Source organism: Sciurus carolinensis, chromosome 17 (assembly GCF_902686445.1).
Source record: "Sciurus carolinensis chromosome 17, mSciCar1.2, whole genome shotgun sequence".
NCBI classification, from domain to species: Eukaryota; Metazoa; Chordata; class Mammalia; order Rodentia; family Sciuridae; genus Sciurus; species Sciurus carolinensis.
In genome coordinates this window covers 6,565,365-6,591,778 of record NC_062229.1, presented here as the reverse complement: position 1 = coordinate 6,591,778, position 26,414 = coordinate 6,565,365, and the positions used below count along the sequence as shown (strand labels likewise).

Sequence of the window (26,414 nt, the reverse complement as noted above, 5' to 3'; positions counted from 1 at the left end):
GGATACATTCTTCTGAGATTGTCATTTCATTAAAAATGAGCAGAAAGCACTGTATTGCCAGACCATGTTCTAGGTGCTAAACAAAAGGATGGAAACTCTGCTTGGGACCATTGTTATGGAGTGAATGCTTATATCTCTCCCAAATTCATAGGTTGAAACCACATTTATGGTAGTACAAAGTGGGAATTTTGAGTTAATCAGGTTTATGAGGTTTAGGAGCCCCTTGGGATTGTTGCTTCTGTAAGGTAAGAAAGATACCCCAGAGTTTCCTATCTTTGTTAAGGGAAGATGCAGAAAACCACAAAGAGAAATATCATTGGAGTCTCAATCCTCTGACTGTAACGAGCATCTATTGTTCAACCTGCCAATCCACACTGATATGTTATAGTGACCTGACTCCAAAGTAGCTTTGTGCATGATCAAAGCAAGTAGCCATCAACAAGAAGGACACATGTGGAAAACAGTGTGTATTCTATACAACTCCAGTCACAAGAGAAGATGATCAGTTCAGCGGCTATCTTTCTTTCTACTTACTGATACAACAGAAGCTGAGAGCACCATATGGCCATGCTCTATTCCAGATGCTGAGCATGTATCCGTACATAGACAGATGGAAGTCCTTATACCCATCTCACTAATGAGAGGAGAAGTAGGTGTCACTCAAGGATGATTTGTGGTGGGCACTGTGATGAGCTCCCTGGAGCTTCTGTCAGGGAAGGTGGAGCTGTTTCCCCAGTTGCTTGGAGTGCTACAGGAAGACACTCCTTCATTCTCTCCCCTTTTCTCTGATGATCTCAGGAGAATAATCACTGTACTCAGGGTCATGCTCCTTTCCCACAGCCTTAACTTATGACTGATCAATGCAGAATTTCCATAGCTGGTCCACACTTGAAACAGCTTGGGACAATTCTGAAAGCACAGTCAAGCTCCATAATGCCTCACCAGGTCAATGGACTCCAAAATGGGGAAAGCATCACAAGTCAGTTTTCCCCTATTCTAATTTTGTATCTATCCCATTTATCCACAGTGTCTGACCACATATGACCACCCTAATATCTGTGCATACCAATGCCTGCTTGTCTTTCCAGGTAGCTCAATTGGATGCTAAAAGAAAAGTACAGGCTGAAAGATTCTGATAAATGCAATGGAGAATACTTATCAATAAATAGAGTGAGAAAATGTTAAAGCATACACTTGTAGTGGTAGGTTAGGACACTTCATTGACAAATCAACATTTGAACACAAATCTGAAAAGGGTTCAGGAGTGAATGAAGTGTTTCTACAGATTATGAACCAACCTTGCATTCCTGGAGCAAAACCAAATATAGTAGAGCATGACAACCATTCATATTTCTCAGTGGACTTCACTTCTCTCTTTACCTCTCCCTGCCCCTCCTTTTCTCCTTCCTTCCTCTCTTTCTTTCTCTTTGACAGGGTCTCCCTAAGTTGCCAGGTTGACCTCAAACTCATAACCCTCCTGCCTTAGTTCCTGGGGTAACTGGTCTTATAGGCACCTACCACTGTGCCTGGATGGATTTTATTTTGCAAAATTCTAAAGTATCAGGGTAAGTTTTTTATGCCTTTATTATGTTAATCTTATCTGATTTAGGCATCCATGCAACAAGCCAACAATGACCTGTTTTCTTTTTTCCTTGGAGGCATTCAAATTCCATGAGCAGAAAACTAGGCAGTGCTCAGCTCGTGAGTCCTCCCACATTTCTACCCCTACCATAGCAACTAAACTTCTCCCAGGATATTGAGTCCTTGTTGCCTGAGAACAAGTAATTTCGTGGTCATAGGGATAAATCCATAGGGTCCCTTGACTTCTGATCATTCACCAAGCTATACCTGAGTGTTTTTTTTTCTTCCATCTTTTGGTAACTCAACTTTGCATTTTACTATTCCTTTTGTGTGGTAATTGGAAAAATTGACTTTTTAAACAATCCCATAGGTGTCTTTTTATATGCCACCTATCATTCGTGGTTTTAAAAGTTAATGGGGTGAAATGGTGATAAAAACCCATTATACTTCCATGATGTTATAAATGGAGTTTTGAGTAATGTGTCTAGCAAAGGATAGATTAAACAACCAGCAGAGTTAACATTTGTAAAGTAAGTTGACAAACATGAAATTATTGAAATCCTTAATTATAGAAGATTTTAAAATAAATACTAACATGGATTACCATCTCTATCCATGAAACTGGGGTTGGAATCTAACACCTCTCTCTCTCTCTCTCTCTCTCTCTCTCTCTCTCTCTCTCTCTCTCTCTTGTTGTGGTGCAGACAGCTTTAAGAACATGCACTAGTGGGATCAGAATGACAGTAACATTTCTGGTATAATGAGGAGCCATGGGTATTGAGCCCCAAGGGACACAGATACTGGAGGTGTTAGCTAGCGAGGATCTCATTCAGAAGCCCAGGAATCCAGGAAGCAGCAGCTGTGCCTTCAACCAGAGATGGTCCTTCCTGAGCTGGAGTACATAGACTCAGAGTGTGTCTTCCATCCTGAGAACAAGTTTCTGTCTCCACATCCAGGTGAGGTGCTGAGTCATTCCCAGGGAAGTCAGCCAAGGAACTCAATGTCCCTTAGTTCATGATTTTGATGTGAGGGCAGGTGTTTTGCTCCAGTTTCCTCCCAGGGAAGCAGTGAGGAAAGTGTAGGCAGAGGATGAGGCTCAGTTCCCCATGACTCTGCTGCCTGAATCCACATTCCTAACACATTTCTTTTTATATTTTCTACAATATTCAAGCAGCTTCTATTTCTGTTGGGTACCTGCTCTCTCTGGAGAGCTGCAAGGGCCATTTCCTCCTAATGGAGGGAAATTTATACTTCATAATGGACCTTATTAAGTATTATGACAATTACTTCAATTCTGTTGTTGGTGCTGGGGAGATTTTGAACAGTGTAAAAGTTTTCTAAGGCTGCTATAAAAAAGTGCTATGGATCCAGTGGGTTAATAACAGAAGTTCATTTCCTCCCAGTCCTGAAGGCTAGAGTTTGAATGATCAGGGTATTGGCAGGAGTTGTTCCCTCTGAAGCCTCTCTTCTCACCTTGTAGATGGTTGTCTTCTCCCAGGGCTTTCCCAAGGTCTTTTCTCTGTGGATTTCTTTCCTTCCTTCTTTTTCTCCCTCTTCTTTCTTTCTTTGTTTTCTTCCTCTCTTCCTTGTCTTCCTCTTCCTCAGCCTTTTCTCATCTTCTTCCAAAACAGGGTCTTTCCATGTTGCTCATGCTGTTTTCAAACTTCTGGGCTCAAGTGATTATTCCACTTCAGCCTCCCAAGTATCTGGGAAAACAGGTGCATAACAGCTTATCCAGCTTTAGTTTTCTCTCCTTGTAATATAAGGATTCTCGCCATATTGGATTCCGATTCACTGTAATGACACCATTCTAGAGGAATTACCTTTCGGAATTTTTGTTTGTATTAGTGCATGATAGTTATACATAATCCTGGGGTTCATTTCAATATAACGTGCATGTGCGGAAGGTGACATTCCATTTTGGTGTCAGAAACTTCCTCTTCCCCTTCTTTTCCTCCCCCTATTCCCCTTCTTTACTCTATTGGACTTTATTCTATTTATTGATTTTTAATTGGTGCTTTAAAGGTGAAATTCACTGTGGTATATTCACATATGTACATAGCGAAACTGAAGATCACCTTGTAAAGAACCACCTTCAGATTCCCTCATGGACTTCAGTACTGGGGATTAAGGTTCTAACACAAACTTTCTGAGGGTATGGAATTCAGCCCATGACCATCTGTTCCTCTTTTATCTCTGCTGGATCTTTACCCATTATTCTACAGCAAGTCACAGGAGCTTCAGAGACAGTAGTTAACAACTGCAGCAACCCAGGGACAGCCATCTCCACTACCCAAAGCTAAGAGACAGTGATATTTTGCTGTGTTTAGATTTTTAAATGAAGTAATAGAATAAGAGTCATATGGAATTCATCACTGCGGAATTACCCTCCACTCCTCTTCTTCCCTCCCCAGGCATGCCATCCACCATCAAGCTGATAGTCCTGAAGCATGCGGGGCAGGTGAGCAGTATGAAGCGTAGCACACTTGACTCTGGATTGTATATGTAGTCATAAATAAGAGGCAGTAACTGGAACACATATCAGTTAGGGAAAGTAGAAATAAATTGCCTTCTGAAAGTATAGTGGAGTCCTCTGGTAATTGAGATTAAAGAAAGCAGACCAACTGTATAAACTTCAATCAATGAAATCATGCACCTAAGAAAACCTGTTATAAATGGTACATACAGTAGGATTCTGTTTGTGTAAAGCTTTTAAAGTGCAACAGAATACAGAAAAAATAATACCGACCTAAGGAAAGGTGTGAAGAGTGATACCTATGAAGTTGGTGTGCAGTCCTCTGGGAAAGGAAGCAGCCTGAAGTGTTTGACCTACATGCACACATGGTGTGGGTGCTTCAGCTGTGCCTCTATTGTTACTGCCATAAGATATGTGAAGCAGGGATGATGAAGTGTGTCATTCTTAAATGAAGCCTGATGGCTGCCAGCCCTTCAGGATTCTCTGTGCTTTCGATCAAGCCACATCATCCATGACCAAAATGTTATGTATGGCATGGCACAGTGTTTATTCACACAATTTCTTCCTGGATTAGGTATGCATAATTTTGTGAATATGAGTTTAATTTATGTATTATTTACTTCCTTTTTATTGCATAAACTCTGTACATATATATTATGTTACTTTTCATTATATACAGTATCATATGGTTAGGCCAAATTATTATTTTATCGTCAATGTTTCCTTCCTTTCTGCCTTCTCTACATAATCAAGATTCCCAGAGGTCATTTCAATTACAGTCTTCATTTCTTCATTCTTCAAGCTAAAGATGGCCTCTCTTCTTTCTTCTTCAATCAACTGCCCACACTCATCACTCTCTCTGAGGGGTGAGAAATGTCATGCATTCCTGCTCATGGAAGACACATGTGCACAGCCCCCCACACACACACAAGGAAGCACAACATACCTGCACTCCCAGGGCAGGAAATGTCAACATGAGTCTCACAAGCTCAGTACTCTCCTGGTTTTTGTTCCAATTGTTCCTCACTGAAACATCACCACGTGACTTTCGCCACTTTACTGAGATATAATAGCACAAGTAAAATCTGTCCATTTTTAAGATGTGATCACTGGGGAAGTGCACATTGTGAAATGTTCACTACACTGCAGCTACTGGACATGTCCACTACGCAGTTCCCATTATACAGAAGAGGATACCCAGGCTTCTCATTCAGTTGAAAACCCTTTCCATCCGTAAAGCTAATGCAGGAGGCTGAATTAGATTCAGATGTGCAAGTCTAACATACCAAGTGTTAATTGCTGACATGACAGGGTCTCTCTTTCCCCTGAGAGGAAGACCATTGCTCTCCAGAGACACACCTATTAAGCAGTCTCATCATCTAAGTCTGTGAATTCTTGTGCTTGTCATCTGCAATTAAAAATATAAAACTTTTAATTTCCATCTGTTGTCAGAAATGATTTCATTTTTTTCTCTCATTTAACTATTTTTGTTTGTTTAATTTAACAAAAACACACCTATTACATTAAGGGAAGAAGTTGCCTTATGATGAAAAAGAGAATGTCATCAACATTGTTACCCACTTTCTCTTAGAATTAATTGATGAAGCAGACTGCTTCAGTTCCCAAGGAGAGTCTTAAGAACTTCAAGGTAATTTTGTTTTTGTTTTTTTTGGGGTGTGTTTTGTTTGCTTGTTTTCTTGTTTGTTTTTGTTTTGGAACTGAGGATTGAACCTAGGACCTTGCACTGAGTTAAATCCCAGCTCATTTATATTTTATTTTGAGATTGGGTCTTGCTAAGCTGCAGAGACTGGACTCAAACTCATGATGCTCCTGCCTCAGCTTCCAGGTGTTGGAATTACAGATGTGCACACCAGCACCAGGCTTGAACTTTGAGTTTAGAGGTACCAGTCTCGAATCTTTTCTCTCTCTTTTGGATTTTTTTTTTCTTTTTTGGTACTAGGGATCGAACCCAGGGCCTTGTGCTTGCAAGGCAAGTACTCTACCAACTGAACTATCTCCCCAGCCCTGGAATCTTTGCTCTTGACCATCTGAATGAGCTTTCTTTGTCAGCTACAATTAGGGTAGAAGAAGGCATAACTAGAAAGCAAGGGGAAATTGGATGCTTTTTCAGGAAAATCTATTCCAATTGTAAAAGGAAATGATGAAGCATCAGGGGTCATTTAGAAATGTTAATTCTTTGGTGTCCTGAAGCCTTAGCAGAGATTGACTCTAGGAGTCAGTCAGAAAACGGACTGACCCAGTCTTGGCCAACCATTAACTGTATGTTGTGTCTATGACCCGTCCTTCTGAGTCCGTAGGGCTGAGAGGCCACAAACTGCCTTACCTGAGTTTTGATGATCTCTTCTCATGATGACTCACACCAAAAGTGGAGACCATGGATCTAGAAGACAGATTTGATAGGTGAGTTTCATCTTACTTTCTGTTTCCTTACATGGAAAGATTCTGAAGGAAAATCAATGTCATGTACTTTGTCCCAAGTCTCATCACTTGGTCATGTGTGAAAAAGTGTTCATGTCCAAGAGAGGGAGTAGAAGTTAGTGGAAGCTATAGAGAAGAGAGCTGGAGGGTGACAGTAAGCAAAGAATGGATTTTAATATTCTCTTATTGCATGATACATATGAACAGAGTTTTTTTAAAAAACAAAAACACCACTTCTTCATATTTAGAAATACCAAAGTGATCTAGATTGCTTGTTAAAATATACACTGGTGGTCCTTATCCCAGTGTTTATCATCAGAGAAGTCCATAAAGGTACCAAGAATAATTTCTACAAAGTTCCAGTGTGATACTTGTGTTGTTCCAGAGGTTTCTGGAACTCATTCTATTTTATTTCCTTACAATGTTTTCTGTAACATTTACTAGTGACATGGAACCTGAAAACCAAACAGCCATTTCAAAATTCCTCTTTCTGGGACTGACAGAGGACCCAGCTCTGCAGACCCTCATCTTCAGCCTCTTCCTGTCCATGTACCTGGTCACCATCCTGGGAAACATGCTCATCATCTTGGCTGTCAGCTCTGACTCCCACCTCCACACCCCCATGTACTTCTTCCTGTCCAACATGTGCTCCACTGACATTTGCCTAAGCACTTGCACAGTCTCAAAGATGTTGCTGAATATTCAAATACAGGACCAAAGCATCTCTTATCCAGGCTGCCTCACCCAGGTCTGCTTTGTTATAGTTTTAGGATTCTTGGAAAATTTTCTCCTTGCAGTGATGGCCTATGACCGCTATGTGGCCATTTGTCACCCCCTGAGGTACGTAGTCATCATGAAGTCCTGCCTCTGTGTTCTGCTGGTTCTGGTCTGCTTGTTCATTAGCCTTTGGGAAGCCCTCCTCCACACTCTGCTGTTGTTGAGACTGTCCTTCTGCTCAGTCCTGGAGATCCCCCACTTCTTCTGTGAACTTGCTCAGGTCCTCAAGCTGGCCTGTTCTGATACCTTCATCAATAACATCCTGATATATTTTGCAGCTTTAATGTTTGGTGGTCTTCCGCTCTCTGGGATCATTTTCTCTTATGTTCACATTGTGTCCTCTGTCTTGAGAATGCCCTCATCAGAAGGGAAGCATAAAGCCTTTTCCACCTGTGGGTCTCACCTGTCTGTTGTCTCCTTGTTCTATGGGATGGGATTTGGAGTATACATTAGCTCTGCAGTGACTGACTCCTCCAGGAAGACTGCAGTGGCTTCAGTGATGTACACTGTGGTCCCTCAGATGCTGAACCACTTTATCTACAGCCTGAGGAACAGGGACATGAAGGAGGCCTTGAGGAAGCTCACAGGCCAGATGGCTTCTCTACTATGAAGAGTCATGTGCTTTGAAGCAGGTTTTATAGTGTAAATAAAAGTGACAGGATTCCTGGGAGCCAGAATGCCTGCCTCTCTCCCTAAATTCTTCTCACAGAATGGTAAAACCTAATGGCCAGGTGCATTTTAACTTGTCTTGAAACTTCCTATTGCCTTTTGTCTGACTCTGCAATGTTTAACACATGATGCACATTCTCTAAATACAATTTTGTTTCCTTGATTCACAGAAGCAAAGTCTCAAGGAGAGGTTTTTCCTTAAAAAATTTTCTTGTGAAGCAAGACAAGAGGACCAGAGGTGGTTTTTAAAAAGAAATCGATATACACAGGATGCTGTTGTAAAGATGCTAATGAAATGAAAAATTGATCACGGAGAAAAGAGGTGAGAGAGTCTCCAGAGCTACGTCCTACACTTGGCAAGAATGAACAAGCTCTCTGCACAAGTGGAGATAAGTGCTTGAAGATGGTACCAATCTTCTGTCTCGTTCTCAAAAAAAAAAAAAAAAAAAAGAAGATAAAGAGAGCAAAGTGTCTTGAAGAGTTGTCAAGTTATCAATAATACCACAATCTACCAGGCAGTTTTATATAGAAGTTCTACAAATAACTTTTTCAGAATGAGTAGAAAGATTAAACAAAATTTTCAGAAAACGCAGATATGGAATATCATCTAGTTCATTTTTCATGCTACTAGTGTTTGAATCCAATGTCTCACACATGCTAGGCAAATGATCTGCCTTGGAACTAAGAACCAGTCCTTCTCTAACCCATTTCCAAGGCTACTAGAGCATAGATACCTAAATTACCCAAAATTAACACCATAAAGCAATAAATCAAGTTACCCACAATCCTGAAAAATTGGAGAAAGACTTCCAGAAAACAATATCTGATAAGAAATAAAGAGGGATAAGCTATATATCCAATTTATTTATTTTTACTCCAGAAATTCAGGGTTGGTTTATTCTCTGTAGAACCATATCTTTTACCTATGAACTCTCATCAGGTCTGGGCTCAACTGTTAAATTCTCCTCTCATATACAAGAGCACAATACAGTGCTACTATGTTAGCAATTTTTCAAGGCTACAACAAAATATCTGATAAAATCAACTTAGAGGAGAAAAGACTTATTTTGATTCAAAGTTTGAGATGTTACAGTTCATGGTGAGATGGTTCCATTGTTTAAACCTGTAGCCAGAAAGAAACATCATGGTGGAAAAATGTGGCAGAGGAAACTATTCACCTCATGGTACACAGGAAGCAGAGAAAGATAAAGAGGAAGGGACTAGAGACAGAATATGGTCCCCAAGGGCATGACCCCAAGTCCCACTCCCTTCAACTGGGTCCCACCTCCTATAGTTCCCAAAAGTCAATTCAAATTAAGAATTCAAATACAAAGGACATACTGGAGAAGAGGAAGGGAATCAAGTGGGAGGGAGGCAGGATGGGAAAGGGGAAGAACTGTGGAATAAAATTGATGAAACCATGCTAGGTGCATATTGAAATGCACCTGAAAGGTGTAATTATGAATCATCAATTAAAAACAATAAGTAAATAGAAGGTAGCAGTGGAGTAGAGGAAGAGGATCAAAAGAAGGGAGAAAGAAGGGGGAAAGGGAAGTACTGAGGTTTGAAATGGAAAAAAAAATTACATGCATTTATAAATACATCAAGATGAACACCACTATTATCCACTATTAGGTATGGCTATAGTGCAGTTATAATTATGCATGATGTATCAAAAATGTATAAATGCATTCTACCATCATGTACAACAAATTAGAACAAATTTTAAATTTTTTAAATAAAAGCAGGAATAAATAATTTGGATAGATAGAAACTAAAAAGCTTTTTCTCAGCATAGGAAACTATCAGCAAAGTGAAGAGAGAGCCTACAAAGTGGGAGAAAATCTTTGCCACACATACTTCAGATAGATCACTAGTCTCCAGAATCTATAAAGAATTCATAAAACTTTATACCAAGAATACAAATAACCCAATCAACAAATGGGCTAAGAAAATAAGCAGACATTTCACAGAAGAAGATCTATAAGCAATCGACAGATATATGAAAAAATGTTCAACATCTCTAGTAATAAGAGAAATGCAAGTCAAAACTACCAGAAGATTTCATCTCACCCCAATTAGGATGGTGATTATCAAGAATACAAGCAACAACAGGTGTTGGCGAGGATGTGGGGAAAAAGGTACACTCATGCAGTGTGGAAATTCCTTAGAAAACTTGGAATGGAACCACCATTTGACCCAGCTATCCCACTCCTTGGCCTATACTCAAAGGATTTAAAATAAGCCTACTACAGTGATACAGTCACATCAATGTTCATAGCTGCTCAATTCACAATAGCCAGATTGTGGAACCAACCTAGATGCCCTTCAATTGATGAATAGATAAAGAGACTCTGGTATATGTACACAATGAAATATTACTTGGCCATAAAGAATAAAATTATGGCATTTGCAGGTAAATGAATGAAATTGGAGAATATCATACTAAGTGAGATAAACTAATCCCAAAAAACCAAAGCCGAATGGTCTCTCTGATAAGCGAAAGACGACACATAATGGGGGGGATGGGAGGGAGGCAAGAATGGAGGAAGGATGGATTGCATAGAGGAAAATGAGGGGTGGGAGGTGTGCGGGGAAGGAAAATAAAATGAGACAAACATCATGACCCTATGTACATGTATGATTGCACAAATGATATGATTATACTTCATGTAGAATCAGAGAAACAAGTTGTACCCCATTTATTTATGATGAATCACAATAAATAAATTATTTGAAAAAGAAAAAAGAAGAAGAAAAAAGTAAACAAAACAAACAACCGAAAAACATCTATCAAGGGAGCCATTGGGAGATGTTCATATCCAAACCATGAGTTCTGCATACTAATTTCCCTCATTGGTTGTGTTGTTCTCTATTCATGGATGAATGTAAGTCTCAGTGAACGGGGCTGCTGTTGCAATACAGGCTGGGTATGTGGACCAATGCAGTCTATTTCTGACAGGCTGGAGGTGCAAAGTCTAGATCATGGTGCCAGAAATCTAGACCCTGGTGATGACCCTCTTGGTAGTTTGCAGGTGGAGACCTTGTGGATGTGTTTTCCCTTGGCAGAGAGAGGGAGCTCTGGCATCTGTGCTCTCCTTCCCAGGATACTGATCCCATCCTTAGAGGTCCATCTGCATGACCTCAAATAACCTAATTGTCTGCACATGTCCTCCTCCCAATACCACTGTGTTTGGGAGAAATGGGAAATTATTAGGAAAGCTGATAACTTGTGGTGTAGAGACCTTTGTGGTTGTGAACTTTAAAAATTTAGGTCTTGTTTATTCCACAGCAATCTTAACTTTATCCTGTTGCTGGGCCATAATCATCAAAACATGGAATATTGGAGCAGGAAAGGCACAACGATCCTATTGTTCAGAAATGAGAGTGCAGAGAACCAGCAACACATAGATGAACCATTTCTTTATTTCTGAATTATCTTTACACAGAATGAATGGGCTATCAAAATTGCTAAGAAACAAACATGAATTTGATTCCTGTCTCACATCCAAAGTAAAAATAAATTTCATATGGTCTCAGTTTTGCAAAAGGAAGAATAAAACTCTCTTTAATCTAGTAGTTGCAGGTTCTCTGTTCTAGTGCCTAAGTCTTTGATACACTTTAAGTTGAGTTTCATGCAGGGTGAGAGATAAAGTTTTAATTTCATGTTGTTCCATGTGGCTTTCCATTTTTCCCAGCACCATTTGTTCAATAGGCTATCTTTTCTCCAGTGAATGTTTTTGACACCTGAGTTCCTTAACAAGGCCCCTAAAGCACAATAAATTAAATCAGTAATCAATAATTGGGATGGATTTGAACTAAGAAGATTTTTCTCAGCAAAAGAAATAATAATGTGAAGGGAGAGCCTACAGATTGAGCGAAAATCTTTATCACTTGCACCTCAGATAAAGCATTAATCTCTAGGATACATAAAGAACTCAAAAAACTTAACACCAAAGAACCAAGTAACCCAATAAAGTAATGGGCTGAGGAACTGAACAGACACTTCACAGAAGAAGATATAAAATTGATCAACAAATACCTGAAAAAATGTACAACATCTCTAGCAATTAGAGAAATGCAAATCAAAGCTACTCTAATATTTCATCTCCCTCCAATCAGAATGGAAATGATCAAGAATACAAGCAATAATAAATGTTGTCGAGGATGTGGGGTGATGCCGTCCAGTGGAGTCAATTTGGCGCAGGAGACAAATGAGTAGCGTGGCTCTTGAATTCAGAACGGTTTATTGTAGATTCAGGAAACCCGGGAACCCCAGCGCTCAAGAAGAGCCTCCAGGAGGTGAAGGGTAGGGCTCACGCCAATAATGTGAAGATTAGATGAGGAGCTACATGTCCGAGCAGGCACGATTAGGAGCACTTGGGAACACATGTGCACACATTGTGCGTGTGGACTTAATTGAATACGGCCAATGACAAATCACCTGGGTGTGCTTATGTTAATCAACCTCCTCCCTGCCGATGTGGTCAAAACAACTTCTGGCTGGTTTCCAGGCGCCATCTTGGCATAGTCCATATGGCATAGCCCCCAGCATCTCCCCCTTCCTTATATGAAATGAAAATGAAGCTGGCAGGGATCGTGTCTGTCTTAGGTCCCAGGAATCAACATCCTGTCCTTACCTGTCATCAAAGGATACCAAAGCGGGGTTGGTATCCTTCTGTCTTAGATTGATACAGTGTTTTCCCGTGGTTACCCATCTTTGACTACTGATCCAGCATACTAAGCCATATACTGGGAGATTGTCCAGCTTCAAGGGTGGCCATGGCCTATTTTATGATTACATTATGAGTCTGTTGGCTGGCTTTGCGGCGTTTGTAAACGTAGAATAGAATTAACACAAGCATACCCAAGCTTATTAGTGTGGGACTTAAGAGTCCCCCAAATTTGTTGCCAAATTGTGTAATGCTCCCATGATAAGCCCTCCACCTTAGTGGCGTTCATGGCGAGGATCTGCCATCAAAGCCTTGTCACCAGCTTGTCGAATCCATCCGTCCATTGTTGTGCAATCTGGGAAAATAACTGTCTAGAGAAGTTCTCATTAAAAATCACAAAAGTAAAGGTAGAGCTAGGCACACAGGAGTATATGAAAAAGTAATTGTTTCACTCTCTCTATGTATTTCAGGATTAACTCCATTAACCTTTTGATCAGTGCACTTTCCTTTACTTATAGACCCTCCTTTTACAAAAGCCAGGGGACTTTTATCCGTACATGCCTTAGGCCTGCATAAGGACCAAATGGATAAGGGGTTGAAATTACCTTTATATTCCAAATTTTCTATAAAATCTTTTGCACTTTAAGATGTGATATATATCTGATTAGGTAAATACCAAGGTCCAAAAGCCAGATTACTGGAGACCTTTTTATCAGGTCCTAGGTGCTGACAAGCTTCCCATAAAGGAGGCCAAGTAATAGGCTTTTTGAAGGACTGGCAATGGCCATACTAATGGATATAAAAATCAGTCTTATTACTAATAGCTTTGTGCATGTAACTGGTGACATTTATATGGGAGTTGTTTTCTTTATTTAAGGTAATATCTGCCAAAGTACAATTGATCAACTGTACAGAAGGTGTGCCATTGCCAAAGGCGAGGCATAATGCATTCTCTAGTGATAAATTCAGGTAAACTTGGAGTCCAATGGTGGTGTGTACCTAAGGGTAGCTTGCCCAGTAGATTCATTAGTGGAAAAGAACTGAGGAAAGACTGCACCACCTTGAGAGACTGGAACCAGTCAAGGCAATACCTGACTATTGTCCAGAACTGTTCACCCTCACCACCATCATCAGTAGCAGCAGGATACCCAGAGGGCTTGGCTGCATCTTGACAAACTGTCTTAACTGCTTGGACTAGTCTTTCTGGAATCCAAATTGGCATTTTTTCTTCCTGTGGAAATATACACACATGCCCTCTTCCCCAAATCAAGACCGGGGAAGATCCTTTCCATTTCCCTGTTACAACATCTTTCCATAAAGCTTGTGGCTTTATGTCAGTGTCAACTGCAGCATGTCAATCTGCTGTTGATTTTCCTGATTTATCCAAATTCAAAAAATTTAAGGTAAAAAGGGCTATGGATAATCTGTTCTTAGGTGGATATGATGCCCCTATTTCCCCTTTTTGTTTTATTAATAAGATCTTAAGAGTTAGATGAGCTCTTTCTATAATTCCTTGTCCCTGAGGGTTATAAGGAATACCTGTGACATGATATATACTAAATGTAGAACAAAACTGTTTAAAGGTTAAGGATGTATAGCCTGGAACATTGTCTGTTTTTATTGTTTTTGGAATGCCCAGAATAGAAAAGGTATATAGAAAGTTATTTATAATATCTTTTGTTTCTTCACCTGACTGTAAGGAGGTCATAATAAATCCTGAATAAGTATCTATGGACACATGCATGTATCTAATCTTTCCAAATTCTGAGATATGAGTAACATCCATTTGCCATATATGGTTGGCTTGTAATCCTCTAGGGTTAACACCATTTTGAGGTACTGGAAGATAAGTATGTTGACAATTTTTGACAATAGTTCTAGCTTGTTCTTTAGTCAATTTAAAACGTTTTTGAAGAATGTTAGCGTTAACATGAAAATTTTTATGAAAATTTTCTGCTTCTAAGAACGTGGAAAAAATATGTACGTCTCTAGTAGCTAAGTCTGCTAAAGCGTTACCCATACTGAGAGGTCCTGGTAACCCGGTATAAGCCCTAATATGTCTAACAAAAAATGGTTCCTTATGGTCCCAAATTAACTTTTGAATTGTAGATAATGAGGAATGAATGGTAGATGCTGAGGATATTTTTGGTACAATTTCTATGATATTTAGAGCATTGACTATATATTTGCTATCAGAGAACAGATTAAAGGGCTGATTTGGGAACACTTAGAAAATTTGACAATAGAGCTAGAAGCTCTATCTTCTGGGCAGAATGTGAAGGATAAAGAAAAGTAAATGTCTGTGTTGGCATGACTATAGCAGCTGTTCCATTACTGGACCCATCAGAAAAGCAAGTTATAACATTTGGTATGGGATCTTTTCCAGTGACCTTAGGAAATATGAATGGGTGTCTGATGAACGTTTGGATCATCGGGTCCCCGGGGTAGTGGTTATTAAAATTAGGATTATAATTACATATAATGGTAGCCCATACTTCTGATTCTTGTGCAAGCTCAATTATAATTTCTGGTTTATAAGGAGTGATAATAATTTTCTTTGGAACAATGCCAAAAATTCCTATAGCAATAGTTATTGCCTTTTTTATTAACTTTCCCACTAATTCTGGATAACTCGCTACAGTTATCTTTTGGCTATAGTGAAGATGGACCCAATAAGTAGGTCCTTGTTGCCAGAACACTCCTGTAGGACTTCCTATGGTGGCTAAGATTATCAGTAATATAAACCTAGTTATATCTACCCAATCTAAATGTGCCTTAGTAATGGCATCTTCTACCTGATATAATGCTTTTCTAGCTTCTGTGGTAATTTTCTGGAGCAAGGTGGGATCACCACTTCCCTTAAGAACATCAAATAATGGTCCAAGAACTTCAGTTGTTAATTTTAAATATGGTCTTATCCAGTTTATATCTCCCAAAAGTTTCTGGAAATCATTTAATGTTTTTAATCTATCCATCCTAAAGGTAATCTTTTGAGGTCATATTAAGGTTTTGTCAATAATGGCACCAAGGTAGGTAATGGGGCAAGAACTCTGTAATTTATCCTCTGCTATCTCTAATCTGAATCAAAGAAGATTTTTGACCAGTCCATCATATACTCTGAAAAGTTTGTCTTGATCAGGATGAGCTAATAAGACATCATCCATATAATGATAGATCTTTAGGTCTTTATCAGATTTTCTAATAGACTGTAAAGCTTTGTCTACATAGACCTGATACATAGTGGGGCTATTGGCCATGCCTCATGGTAATACTGTCCATTCATATCTTTGATCAGGTCCTTCGTGGTCAGTAGCTGGTACAGTAAAAGCAAATCTGCAGGTATCTTCCTTATGAAGTGGAAGCAATCTTTTATGTCTAAAACTATAATTTGTCAATCCTTTGGAAAAGAAGACAATTGAGGGAGGCCGGATGGAGCTGCTCCCATTATTACCATTTGATTATTAATTGCTCTAAGATCTTGTAGGAGTTGCCACTTTCCTGGTTTCTTTTTAATTATAAAGATAGGTGTATTGAAAGGAGACATAGAAGGTTGTAGATAGCCTAGGGCCAGTTGTTGTCTTACTAATTATCTGGCTGCTTATAACTTTTGAGTATTGAGGGGCCACTGAGGTATCCAAACAGCCTTTTGTGATTTCCATGTCATTTTTATTGACTCAGTGGCCCCCTCTGAAAACCCAGTCCCTCTTTATTACTTCTCTTCATAGCTTGGATGGGTTCAGTTATTCTCTGTGAATGTGCTCCCAATCCTTTTCCAGGTATGAATCCCTGGTTCACCATGATATTACAAGCTATTGGGTTAATATGCGTATGTTCTTTAGTCAACTTGATCTGTAATTGTCTTAATATGTCTCTCCCCCATAAATTAACGGGTAAATCTCTTAAGACATAGGGTTGGAAAGTACCGTAATTTCCTTCTGTATCTGTCCATTTCAATAATTGTGCACTCCGGGGTAGGTTTGAGGAAACCCCCAAACCTCATAAGGTCTGGTCAGCCTTTTGAAAAGGCCAATTTTTTGGCCATTGGGTCAATGTTATGATACTAAGATCAGCTCCAGTGTCTAATAACCCACTAAATTCCTTGTCATTTATTCTTATAGTATACATGGGGCAAGTGTTTAGGTCTAAGGCAAGCATGGTCATAGGTTCCCCTGTGGATCCAAACCCCGATTTATTTCTTTTATTCCTTTTTGCTAAATATTCGTCATGTTCACTGGGTATCACCAGTATTTGTGCTATTTTATCCCCCTGATTTATAACCGAAATACCTTTTGGGGAACTGACCATTATTTTTATCTCTCCCTCATAATCTGGATCAATTACTCCCAGTGTTATATGGAGTCCTCTTAGGGCAGCAGAATTGCGCCCTAATAGTAAACCTACTGTTCCCGATTTAAGAGTTCCATAGATACCCGTAGGTATTAATTGAACCCCCATTTCTGGAATTAGTACTACTCTGGTGGCAGCACAGAAGTCCAATCCTGCGCTTCCTGTTGTATGTCTGATGAGAGAATTAATGGATAATGGGTTCAAGGGATCATTCTGATGGGATCGGCTGCTGGATCCTTCCTTCAGGGCTCCTTTGGAGGGGCCCAAGCCCGAGGGCCCCTCATCTCGTTTTTGAGGAGTGGTTTTCTTTCAATGTTAATTACAAATTTACATTCATTTGCCCAATGTTTTCCTTTTTTACATTTTGGACATATTCCGGGCATTTTTTTATATGTACTATGACTTGGGTTTGGACAATCCCTTTTAAAAGGACAGTCCTGGCTGTCCACATGAAAAACAGCTTTTGGGTTTGGCCCCCATAGCTTGAGCTACTCCTTGAGTGACAGCAGCTACTAGTACCTGACCCTGTAAAGCTGACTCATTAACATCTCTGCGTATTTTTAAATAGGTATTGAGATTCTTATTTTTCCATGGCCTAATTGTTTCCTTGCACCATTTATTAGCTTGTTCATATGCTAACTGTTTTATTAAAGACATTGCTTGTTCTGAATCCCCAAACACTCTGCCTGCTGTTTGTAACAGATGGTCTACAATCTCTGCATATGGTTCATTTGAGCCCTGTGTAACTTTGGATAATTGCCCTTGCAAGTCCCCATAACCTTTTAATATTTTCCATGCTCTAACAGCGGCGGTAGCTATCTGAAGATAGACCACTGGATCATACGTAATTTGTTGCTGTAGTTCAATGTATAGTCCTTGTCCCAGCAATATATCTGGGTTTCGTTGATGAAAACCTGCAGCTGCGTTTCTACGAGCGGTCTCTGCACAGAGCTCTTGATTGGTTACTTTCCACATTAAATATTGTCCACCATGCAAAACTGCTCAACACATACTTGCCCAATCACTAGGAGTAAGATTAAGTGTTGTGATGGATTCCACCATACTCATGGTAAATGGAGCTTGGGGCCCATAAGTAGCGACTGCCTCTTTATGATTTTTTACTGTTTTAAAGTCTAGGGCCTGTTGAAATCGCTGCCCCTGACTGTCCACCAAGTCTGGGCAGGACAGTATTAATGGGCCTTCCACAGGGTCCCAGCAATCCCCGGTATCACTTGGGACTCCACCACAACATGGCTGACAAGAGTGCCCACAAAATGTCGGGTCCTCCCACCTTTTATCATAAGGGGGAGCTGAGGGGGTAATTATCTCATGGTCTTTACTGCCCTTTAGCAACTCTGCAGTGTTAACTCGCTTTTTTTCCAGTTCCTCCCCAGTATCTCCTTCCTCCTCAGAACCTCCTTCTTGTAATATATTTTTTATGCCTCCTTTTTGAATTGTCTCTTCAGACTGATTTCATGATATTTACGAACCCATCTTATACTACTAAATAAGTTTGATGCAGGACAAACAAAGACCACACTAACAATAGTACAAACACACAAACAACACTAAATACATGCACTCTGGAACTCCTTTATCATCCTCTTTGTATTTCATCACCTGGCCAGCTATCCTGAGTGCCTAACTGCCTTAGAGAGAGACAGAGCCTCAGCTTACCTGAGTACCTGACTGCCCTAGAGAAGGGGTTAACTGCCCTAGAGACAGGGCCTCAGCTTACCTGAGCACCTAACTGCCCTAAGAACAGGGGCTCAGCTTTCCCTGGCCCGCTATCCTGAGCACCTAACTGCCTCAGAGAGAGACAGGGCCTCAGCTTACCTCACTACTTACCGTTTAGCTAGACAAACGGGTAGCAAGACTCTTGAATTTGACAAACACACAAGCAACACAAAATAAATGCACTTTTGCACTTCACTACCTGGTCAGCTATCTTGAGCATCTCACTGCCTTAGAAACAGGGTCTGCAGCTTACCTCACTACTCACCGTTTGAATTCTCTGGAGGGGAGATGAACGCAAAGTTCCCTGTACACAGAATCCCCCGTATGCAGAGTTCTCCATAGTCCCTGTACGCAGAGTTCTCCGTAGTCCCCGTATGCAGAGTTCCCTGTCAGAGTTCCCTGTATGGGCCACCATTTGATGCCATCCAGTAGAGTCAATTTGGCATGGGAGACAAACAAGTAGTGAGGCTCTTGAATTCAGAAAGTTTTATTGTAGATTCAGGAAACCCGGGAATCCCGGCGCTTGAGAAGAGTGGTTTATATCCCCTCCAGGAGGTGAAGGGTAGGGCTGACACCAATTATGCGAAGATTAGATGAAGAGCTAGATGTCCCAGGAGGCACAATTAGGAGCACTCAGGAACACATGCGCACACATTGTGTGCGTGGACTTAATTGAATATAGCTAATGACAAATCACCTGGGTGTGCTTATGTTAATCAAACTCCTCACCACAGATGTGATCAAAACAACTTCTGACTGGCTGCCAGGTGCCATCTTGGCATAGTCTGTATGGCATAGCCCCCAGCAGTGGGGGAAAAGGTATACTCATACATTGATGGTGGGAATACAAATTGGTGCAACCATTGTGGAAAGCAGTATGGAGATTCCTCAGAAAAGTTGGAATGAAACCATCCAGTTATCCCATTCCTCAGTTTATACTCAAAGGATTTAAATCAGCATACTACATTGACGCAGCCACATCGATGTTTATGGCAGCTCAACTCACAATAACTAAACTAAGGAACCAACCTAGGTGCCCTTCAACAGATGAATGGATAAAGAAAATGTGATATATATATATATATATATATATATACCACATGGAATATTACTCAGCTTTAAAGAAGAATAAATTTTTGCATTTACTGGTAAATGAATGGAGTTGGAGAATATCATGCTAAGTGAAATAAGCCAAAACCAAGAAAACAAAAGACCAAATGTTTTCTCTGATATACGGATGCTAATTCACAATAAGCAGGAAGGGTTAGGGAAGAATAGAGTTACTTTATATTAGGTATAGGGGAGTGAAGGGAGGGGAAGGGGTAGGGGGAAAGGAATGATGGTACATGTGCAACTGCATGACCAATGTGATCCTGCAATATGTGTACCTTCAGAAAAATGAGAGATACCCTCCATTTATGTATGATCTATCCAAATGCATAAATGCATTCTACTGTCATGTACAACTAATTAGAACAAATAAAAAAAATTAAAAATTCTTTGGTAAGGTTTTCAGTGTCAAGACCTACTGAACACAGACCATGAGGGGAAAAACAAACAAACTGAAACATATGAAACTTGTGCGCAAATGTGTGGGCACTGTTCAATACTAGGAAGTGTGTGCAAATGGAGACACATGAGAAAATAACTATTAGCATGAAGAAAATTTAAAGATCACCAGACCAAGTACCTGCAAAGCTATTCTGAGTCCATTTATAAATAAGATAAACAACTCAAGTGTCATGAGAAGATGCAGGCTCTCAAACTCATAACAAGAGAAAATTCATTCACTGCAAGCTGTTTTAAACACATTTGATCATCAACATTAACGAAAATGTTGGTAGGAGGGTGGGTATCCCCAGCATCTGTAATGGCAAGGCAAGTCATTCAACCACTGAGGAAAATCCTGAAAGTCACCAACTTGGCAAACTGTTCTGTGAGCCAGTAATTCCATTCAAGGAAAAGAAAAAACACCTTGTATTTCCTTCAGGAGACATGAGGGAGATTTCCAAACAGTTTTATCACAATAGCAGAAATAAAGCTACCAAGATTTCACCAACATCAGTAATGTCCCTTATTTGTAATGTCACCACACATACTTTTAAAATACAAGACCTTAAAACTAAAAGAATACCTGCTCAACCAAACGAGACGTGATTGATCCTGAAGCACAGGGATCAGAAGAACAGAAGACGTGGAGTTCTTTCATAAAGTATGAACTTCAACAACATAAAAAGCAGCACAGTTATGTGATAACTGTATGAGGATCACTCCAGAGTGATAAAAATGCTTTAGAGTCCTGTGAAAATGCATTTTGAAGGGTGGAATTTATGATGTATCAGCTATCAGACAGGCTGTCAACCCAGATTCTACCTGCATGATCACAATGCCACCTCTTCTCCTCAGTGTCCTCAGTGTGAATTATAAGGAAACATGGTTGCACATTGGATGCTCCCGGATAATCCAGAATTAGCCCTTCCTCTGCACATACCCTCTTTTCAACAGACAACTTTCGCCCATGTATCACATAAAAATCCACCTGATTTGGGGAGAGGATCTGGACAGCAGTCCTCTGTGGAGATGCAGTCTGCTGGATCCAGGGAAAGTGAGCTTAATGGACCAAAGGGAGGGTTTTCTATCTCTGCCATCAAGTCAGGGTGTGCAGTCACTGCTGACCTGGAGGAGAGTCAGCCCAGGCAGGATCCAACTCCTGGAGGACTGAAGGAAGCCCTGCTCTGTTCCAGCACAGCCCAGGCCTCTGAGTCATTGAAATAAAAGGTGGCTCTTCTGGTTTGAGTGTATTAGTATTAGAGTTTCTTTTTCTTCTTAGGACTTGAGGACATATTTATTGAGGATTTTCTAAAATGTCCCAATAATGTCAGAACACTGATATCATCTAATTATACCAATTTTGTAGACTCTGAAACTGAGTATGGTGCATGGCATTACTGCTTGGGAAGGATGTGGTTTTCCAGGAGCAGGTCTCAGTATTCACTCTGTGGGGCATGAGTGCCACATCTTCGTCTCTTAGTGCTGGTAGGTCAGAATAGAATTCTGGTGGCTCTAACAACATGAGCAGGTAGAAGTTATCGACTCTATATAAGATGGCTTTGTTGGGAATGCTTTCTTTTAGTTATTCACCTTCTCTAACATCCCCAAGATTGGAACTGTGTCTAACCTTGAATTTTCAAAAACTGATGATGAAATTTTCAAAATGTTTTTGACTATAATTAAACAAAGTACTATCACTGAAAAAAAGGAAATGAGTGAGTAACTGCTATACTCCACATGAATGATCCCCCAAAGCAGGAAGATACTAATGATAAGACTTGGAATAAATATACTAAATTTGAACTCTGGCAAGTTCAAAAAAGAAGAATATTTATGTAATAAATTATATAGGAATATTTACAGAGGTGATAAAATTTCATTGAAACCTTATATAAATGACAGTGTTGATTGGAACAAAGAATCGAACATTAGCTGTCTCATTCTGATTTCTGTCTTTGTGGATGCCAGACTTGCTTCTCTCCATTTCTTCTACAAGTCAGACTCTCTTATACTGAAATGTGGGATCACACTGAAGACCCACATGAGAAATTCTTTTCAACAAGTCATCTTTCCTCAAACAAGCAATGTTAGCCATTATTATATAAGTAAATAAAAAAAGTTAGTTGGAAAGATTCTGGGCCTATGCTGAGGGTCACTGTTAAATTCTCTAAAAGATTCATTTTAATTGATCCATGGACAAGTCACCTATCCATTGACCAGGAATAACACTCAACTTTCTTCCTCTAGCATCACGGCAAGGTATCACACCTGAATTTGCTGCTCTCACCTGGTGACTTCGGAGGAAATCAGCCCACCTCATGGAGACCAGATGAAAGTACTCCACTGCGGTACATTCCCTGCCTCAGTAGTCTTGGTAATGCATTGGAAGTGTCTTCATACAGCAACATATTAATGTCAGACTTTGCTTTTCTTATTAGGACAAAAGACATTTTTACTGATGAGTTTGAATGTTCTCATAACCATCTCAGATCACTGATGTCACCTAATTGTGGCAATTTCAAATAATATGACACTGGACATGGTGGACACCATTATGATCTCAGAAAGTTGTACCTGGCTAGTGAAATGGTTCCATATTTGTTTGTAGGATATAAATGGTACCCTTTTGCCTCACAGTAAAAAGTACCTGTAGGATGCAACTCACATGGCCCCACCCATATAATCACCTGGAATCAACTTTGTAGCTATAAATGCAGCTCTGCTTCAATATATTCCTGGTATGTCAATCCTTTCAAACTTGCCTTTTTTTCTTATTCTTCATTTTTGTTTTTTGTTTGTTTGTTTTGTTTGACTTTTTCAGTACTGGTATTTGAATCAGGAGTGCTCAATTAATAAGCCACATTCCTAGCCCATTTTATATTTTATTTTGAGACAGGCTTTTGCTAAGTTGCCTAGGGTCATGCTGAAATGCTGAGTCTGGTCTTGAACTTGTGATCCTCCTGCCTCAGCCTCCTAAGTCACTGGGATTACAGGCGTACACCACTGCACCAGAATCAAACTTGCCTTTTTCCAAGAAAGCATCATAAGTATCTCTAAAATTAGAGTCCCTTACCCCAGGCATGGATCCTGTGAGGGCATATCAAAAAATTGTGTTTATATTATTGAAATTATGTGTCTAACATCAAGGGAATAGGCAAAAAAAAATAATTAAATCAGAGGTAAAATGCACCTGGTCATTCTATTATTTCATCATTTTTGGAGAATGTATGGACAGAAGATCGAGATATTAGGGATCCTGTCACTGTGACTTACTCTAGAAACCAAAGTTCAAAGCAACTGATGCTTTACGAAAGAGATGCTGTCCTACTGACAAGTTTTTCTCAAGGTCCCCTTCATGTCCCCATTTCTCAGACTGTAGATAAAGGGGTTCAGCCTTTGAGAAACCACAGAGTACATCACTGAAGCCACTGCAGACTCTCTTAAAGAGTCAGAGAGAGCAGAACTAATATACACCCCAAAACCTGTCCTGTAGAACAAGAATACCACAGACAGGTGAGACCCACAGGTGGAAAAGGCTTTATGCTTTCGTTCTGATGAGGGCATTCTCAAGACAGAGGACATGATGTGAACATAAGAGAAAATGATTCCAGAAAGAGGAAGACCTCCAAATATGCAAGATGAAACATAAATCAGGATATTATCAATGAAGGAATCAGAACAGGAGAGCTCAATGACCTGAGCAAGTTCACAGAAGAAGTGGGGCATTTCCAGTTCTGTTCAGAAGGACAGCCACAGCAACATCAGTGTGTGGAGGAGGGCAATCAGAAGGCTAATGAGAAAACAGAACAGAACAAGTAGAACACAGAGGCAGGAATTCTTGATGACTGTGTAATTCGGGGGGTGACAAATGGCCACATAGAAGTCATAGGCCATCACTGCAAGGAGAAAATTTTCCACAAATGCAAAAAATACGATAAAACAGACCTGGGAGAGGCAGCCTGTGTAAGTGATTCTCTGATCCTGTGTTTGAAGGTTCACCAGCATCCTGGGGATTGTGCAAGTGCTTAAACAGATATCGTTAAAGGAGAGATTGCAAAGAAAGAAGTACATGGGAGTGTGGAGGTGGGAGTCAGAGCTGACCATCAGTATGATGAGCAGGTTTCCCAGGATGGTGACCAGGTACATGGACAGGAACAGGCTGAAGACCACTGGCTGCAGTGCTGAGTCATCTGAAAATCCCAGGAGTAGGAATTGTGAAATGGCTGTTTGGTAATGGGGTTCCATGGTGGTGAAGAATCTGGTGGAAAAGACAGGGTGAGAAGATCACGAGATGTGTGGACAACAGTTGCAGTGCTGGGAGATGTTAGAAATGCAGATCCTTGGTCCCCACTCCAGGCAGACTCCTGAACCACCCTGGGGACGAGGACCCCAAGTCTGCTTCAAGTGCTACAGGTGACTTCAGTGCATGCTGAATTCTGAGAATGTTTATAGAACAGAAAACATCCCCGAGCGCACTGTGAACTCCAGTGAATATTCAGACAATTTTCTCTACTATTTTCTCAGATCCATTTTCATTCATTCCTTTTTACCTCCACTCTCTTGATTTAAATAAATTTATATGGAACACTGATTTTGTTCCAATTTTTGTGCTAAATATGAGAAAGAAAAAAAGCCAAAGGCATATATTTTCAATCAACTATATTCCAAGATGTTATAAAATAGAGGAGAATATATTTTTGAAATGTTTCTTATAAAGCAATAATTCCCTCATTTTGGCTTGGTTCAGAGTCACCTGACAGAGGAGGCAAAGTGCACGTGGGTTATTTTTCATCGTCATGCACATTTATGCATGAGGACACTTAGGTAAGGTGAGGTTATATCATGAATGTGAGATCCACACAGAAGGCTTGGTCAACACTGGGTTGTAGCTCAGATATGCAGACTGCTGAACTGATTCACAAATAGTCTCTGTTAATGTGTCTAGATAGCACATTCCTAGATGATCACTCAGGTCTCATGTTTTTCCTGTGCATTAATATTTTCTTCCTGATCAAAATCTCTAGTTTTACCCTTGCCTTCCAAGTGTGTCCACTTGTATCCATGAAATTAGCAACAGCAGCTGGATGGCATCCATCCAGGTGGACCTGAGCAAAGACTAGAAAATGTTGCCTCTACACTTGAAACTCAGAAGACTCCCCACAGAAACATCACCCATCTCCTTAAGTAATTAATTAAACATCAACATGACACATGAGATTCTGTGTCTCCTCTTAAGGTAGCTACTCTATTTTATTGGTTATTGGGATACCATTTTTGAAAATATATTCAGATACATGAGAGAAATATCAGTGAAATACACAGAAAAATCTGAATATGATGAAAATTAACACAACAAACACAAGATAGCACAATTATAAGATAGGCAGGGTCTACCAGGCATGTCTGTTGGAGCAGTGGTCTTTCTAGTCAGAGGAGGCAGAAGTGCCTGGGGCAGCTTTCAGCATTTGGGGTGATGTTGAATCCACACACACTGAAGGTCACAGAGGTTCTAGAACATGCTTTGTGAAAAGGAAGCCCTCAACTCTGAGAGCAGCCTGGATGTTGCATTTCTACGAAGGAAAGTGCAGGGAGATGTGTCAATTCATGCCATCGTGGTCACCATATTGCAATGTATATCCACATCCCACCATCACACTGTACACCTTGAACATTTACAGCTTTTATTGAACTATCCCCAATGAACATGGGAAAGACTGTGGGGATGTTTCATGGTGAGAAATGAGTAGAACAAAGCACCCTGTGTGGGGCTGAGATAGGGGCCTGAAATTCACTTTCCCTGCTGTTTATGTTTTTACTGCCATGCACCTGCACAGAGTGTTCTTTACTCCACAGAAAGAAAAATGTGTCAGGGCAATTGAGGAACAAGGACTGAGAAAAGCATCCCCAGCATCATAAATGCAAACATCAGGGAAGTGTAATGTGCTGAATTTCCCTGTGGAATGGATAGGTAGGAAATCACGAAGGAATCACCAATTATATCAATATTTGTTTGGCAAGTTGATATGAGAAAATATATATGAATTAAAAATAAATTCAGGAGGGCTTACAAGATAGTGGACTAGAGGGAGGCTGCGTTCCTTGTTGACCCATAACTCCAGTTTCAAGCAGAGGATATCTGTTTCTTGGTGAGGCATTTTTTGCTG

At 40.1% G+C, this 26,414-nt stretch overlaps 1 protein-coding gene and 1 pseudogene across 1 annotated transcript; one reads left to right on the top strand and one right to left on the bottom strand.

The window, feature by feature from the left end:
• Nucleotides 1-6,944: 6,944 nt before the first annotated feature.
• LOC124969495 (olfactory receptor 7G2-like) lies at nucleotides 6,945-7,883 on the top strand. Its single transcript, XM_047532464.1, has one exon. The coding sequence runs from the start codon at nucleotides 6,945-6,947 to the stop codon at nucleotides 7,881-7,883; it is 939 nt and encodes a 312-aa protein (XP_047388420.1).
• Nucleotides 7,884-23,574: 15,691 nt separating this feature from the next.
• Nucleotides 23,575-24,327, bottom strand: LOC124967894 (olfactory receptor 7G2-like; annotated as a pseudogene).
• Nucleotides 24,328-26,414: the final 2,087 nt, after the last annotated feature.

Excerpts from the sequence above, each read along its gene's own strand:
- LOC124969495 (XM_047532464.1), top strand. The coding sequence starts at position 6,945 with ATGGAACCTGAAAACCAAACAGCCATTTCAAAATTCCTCTTTCTGGGA.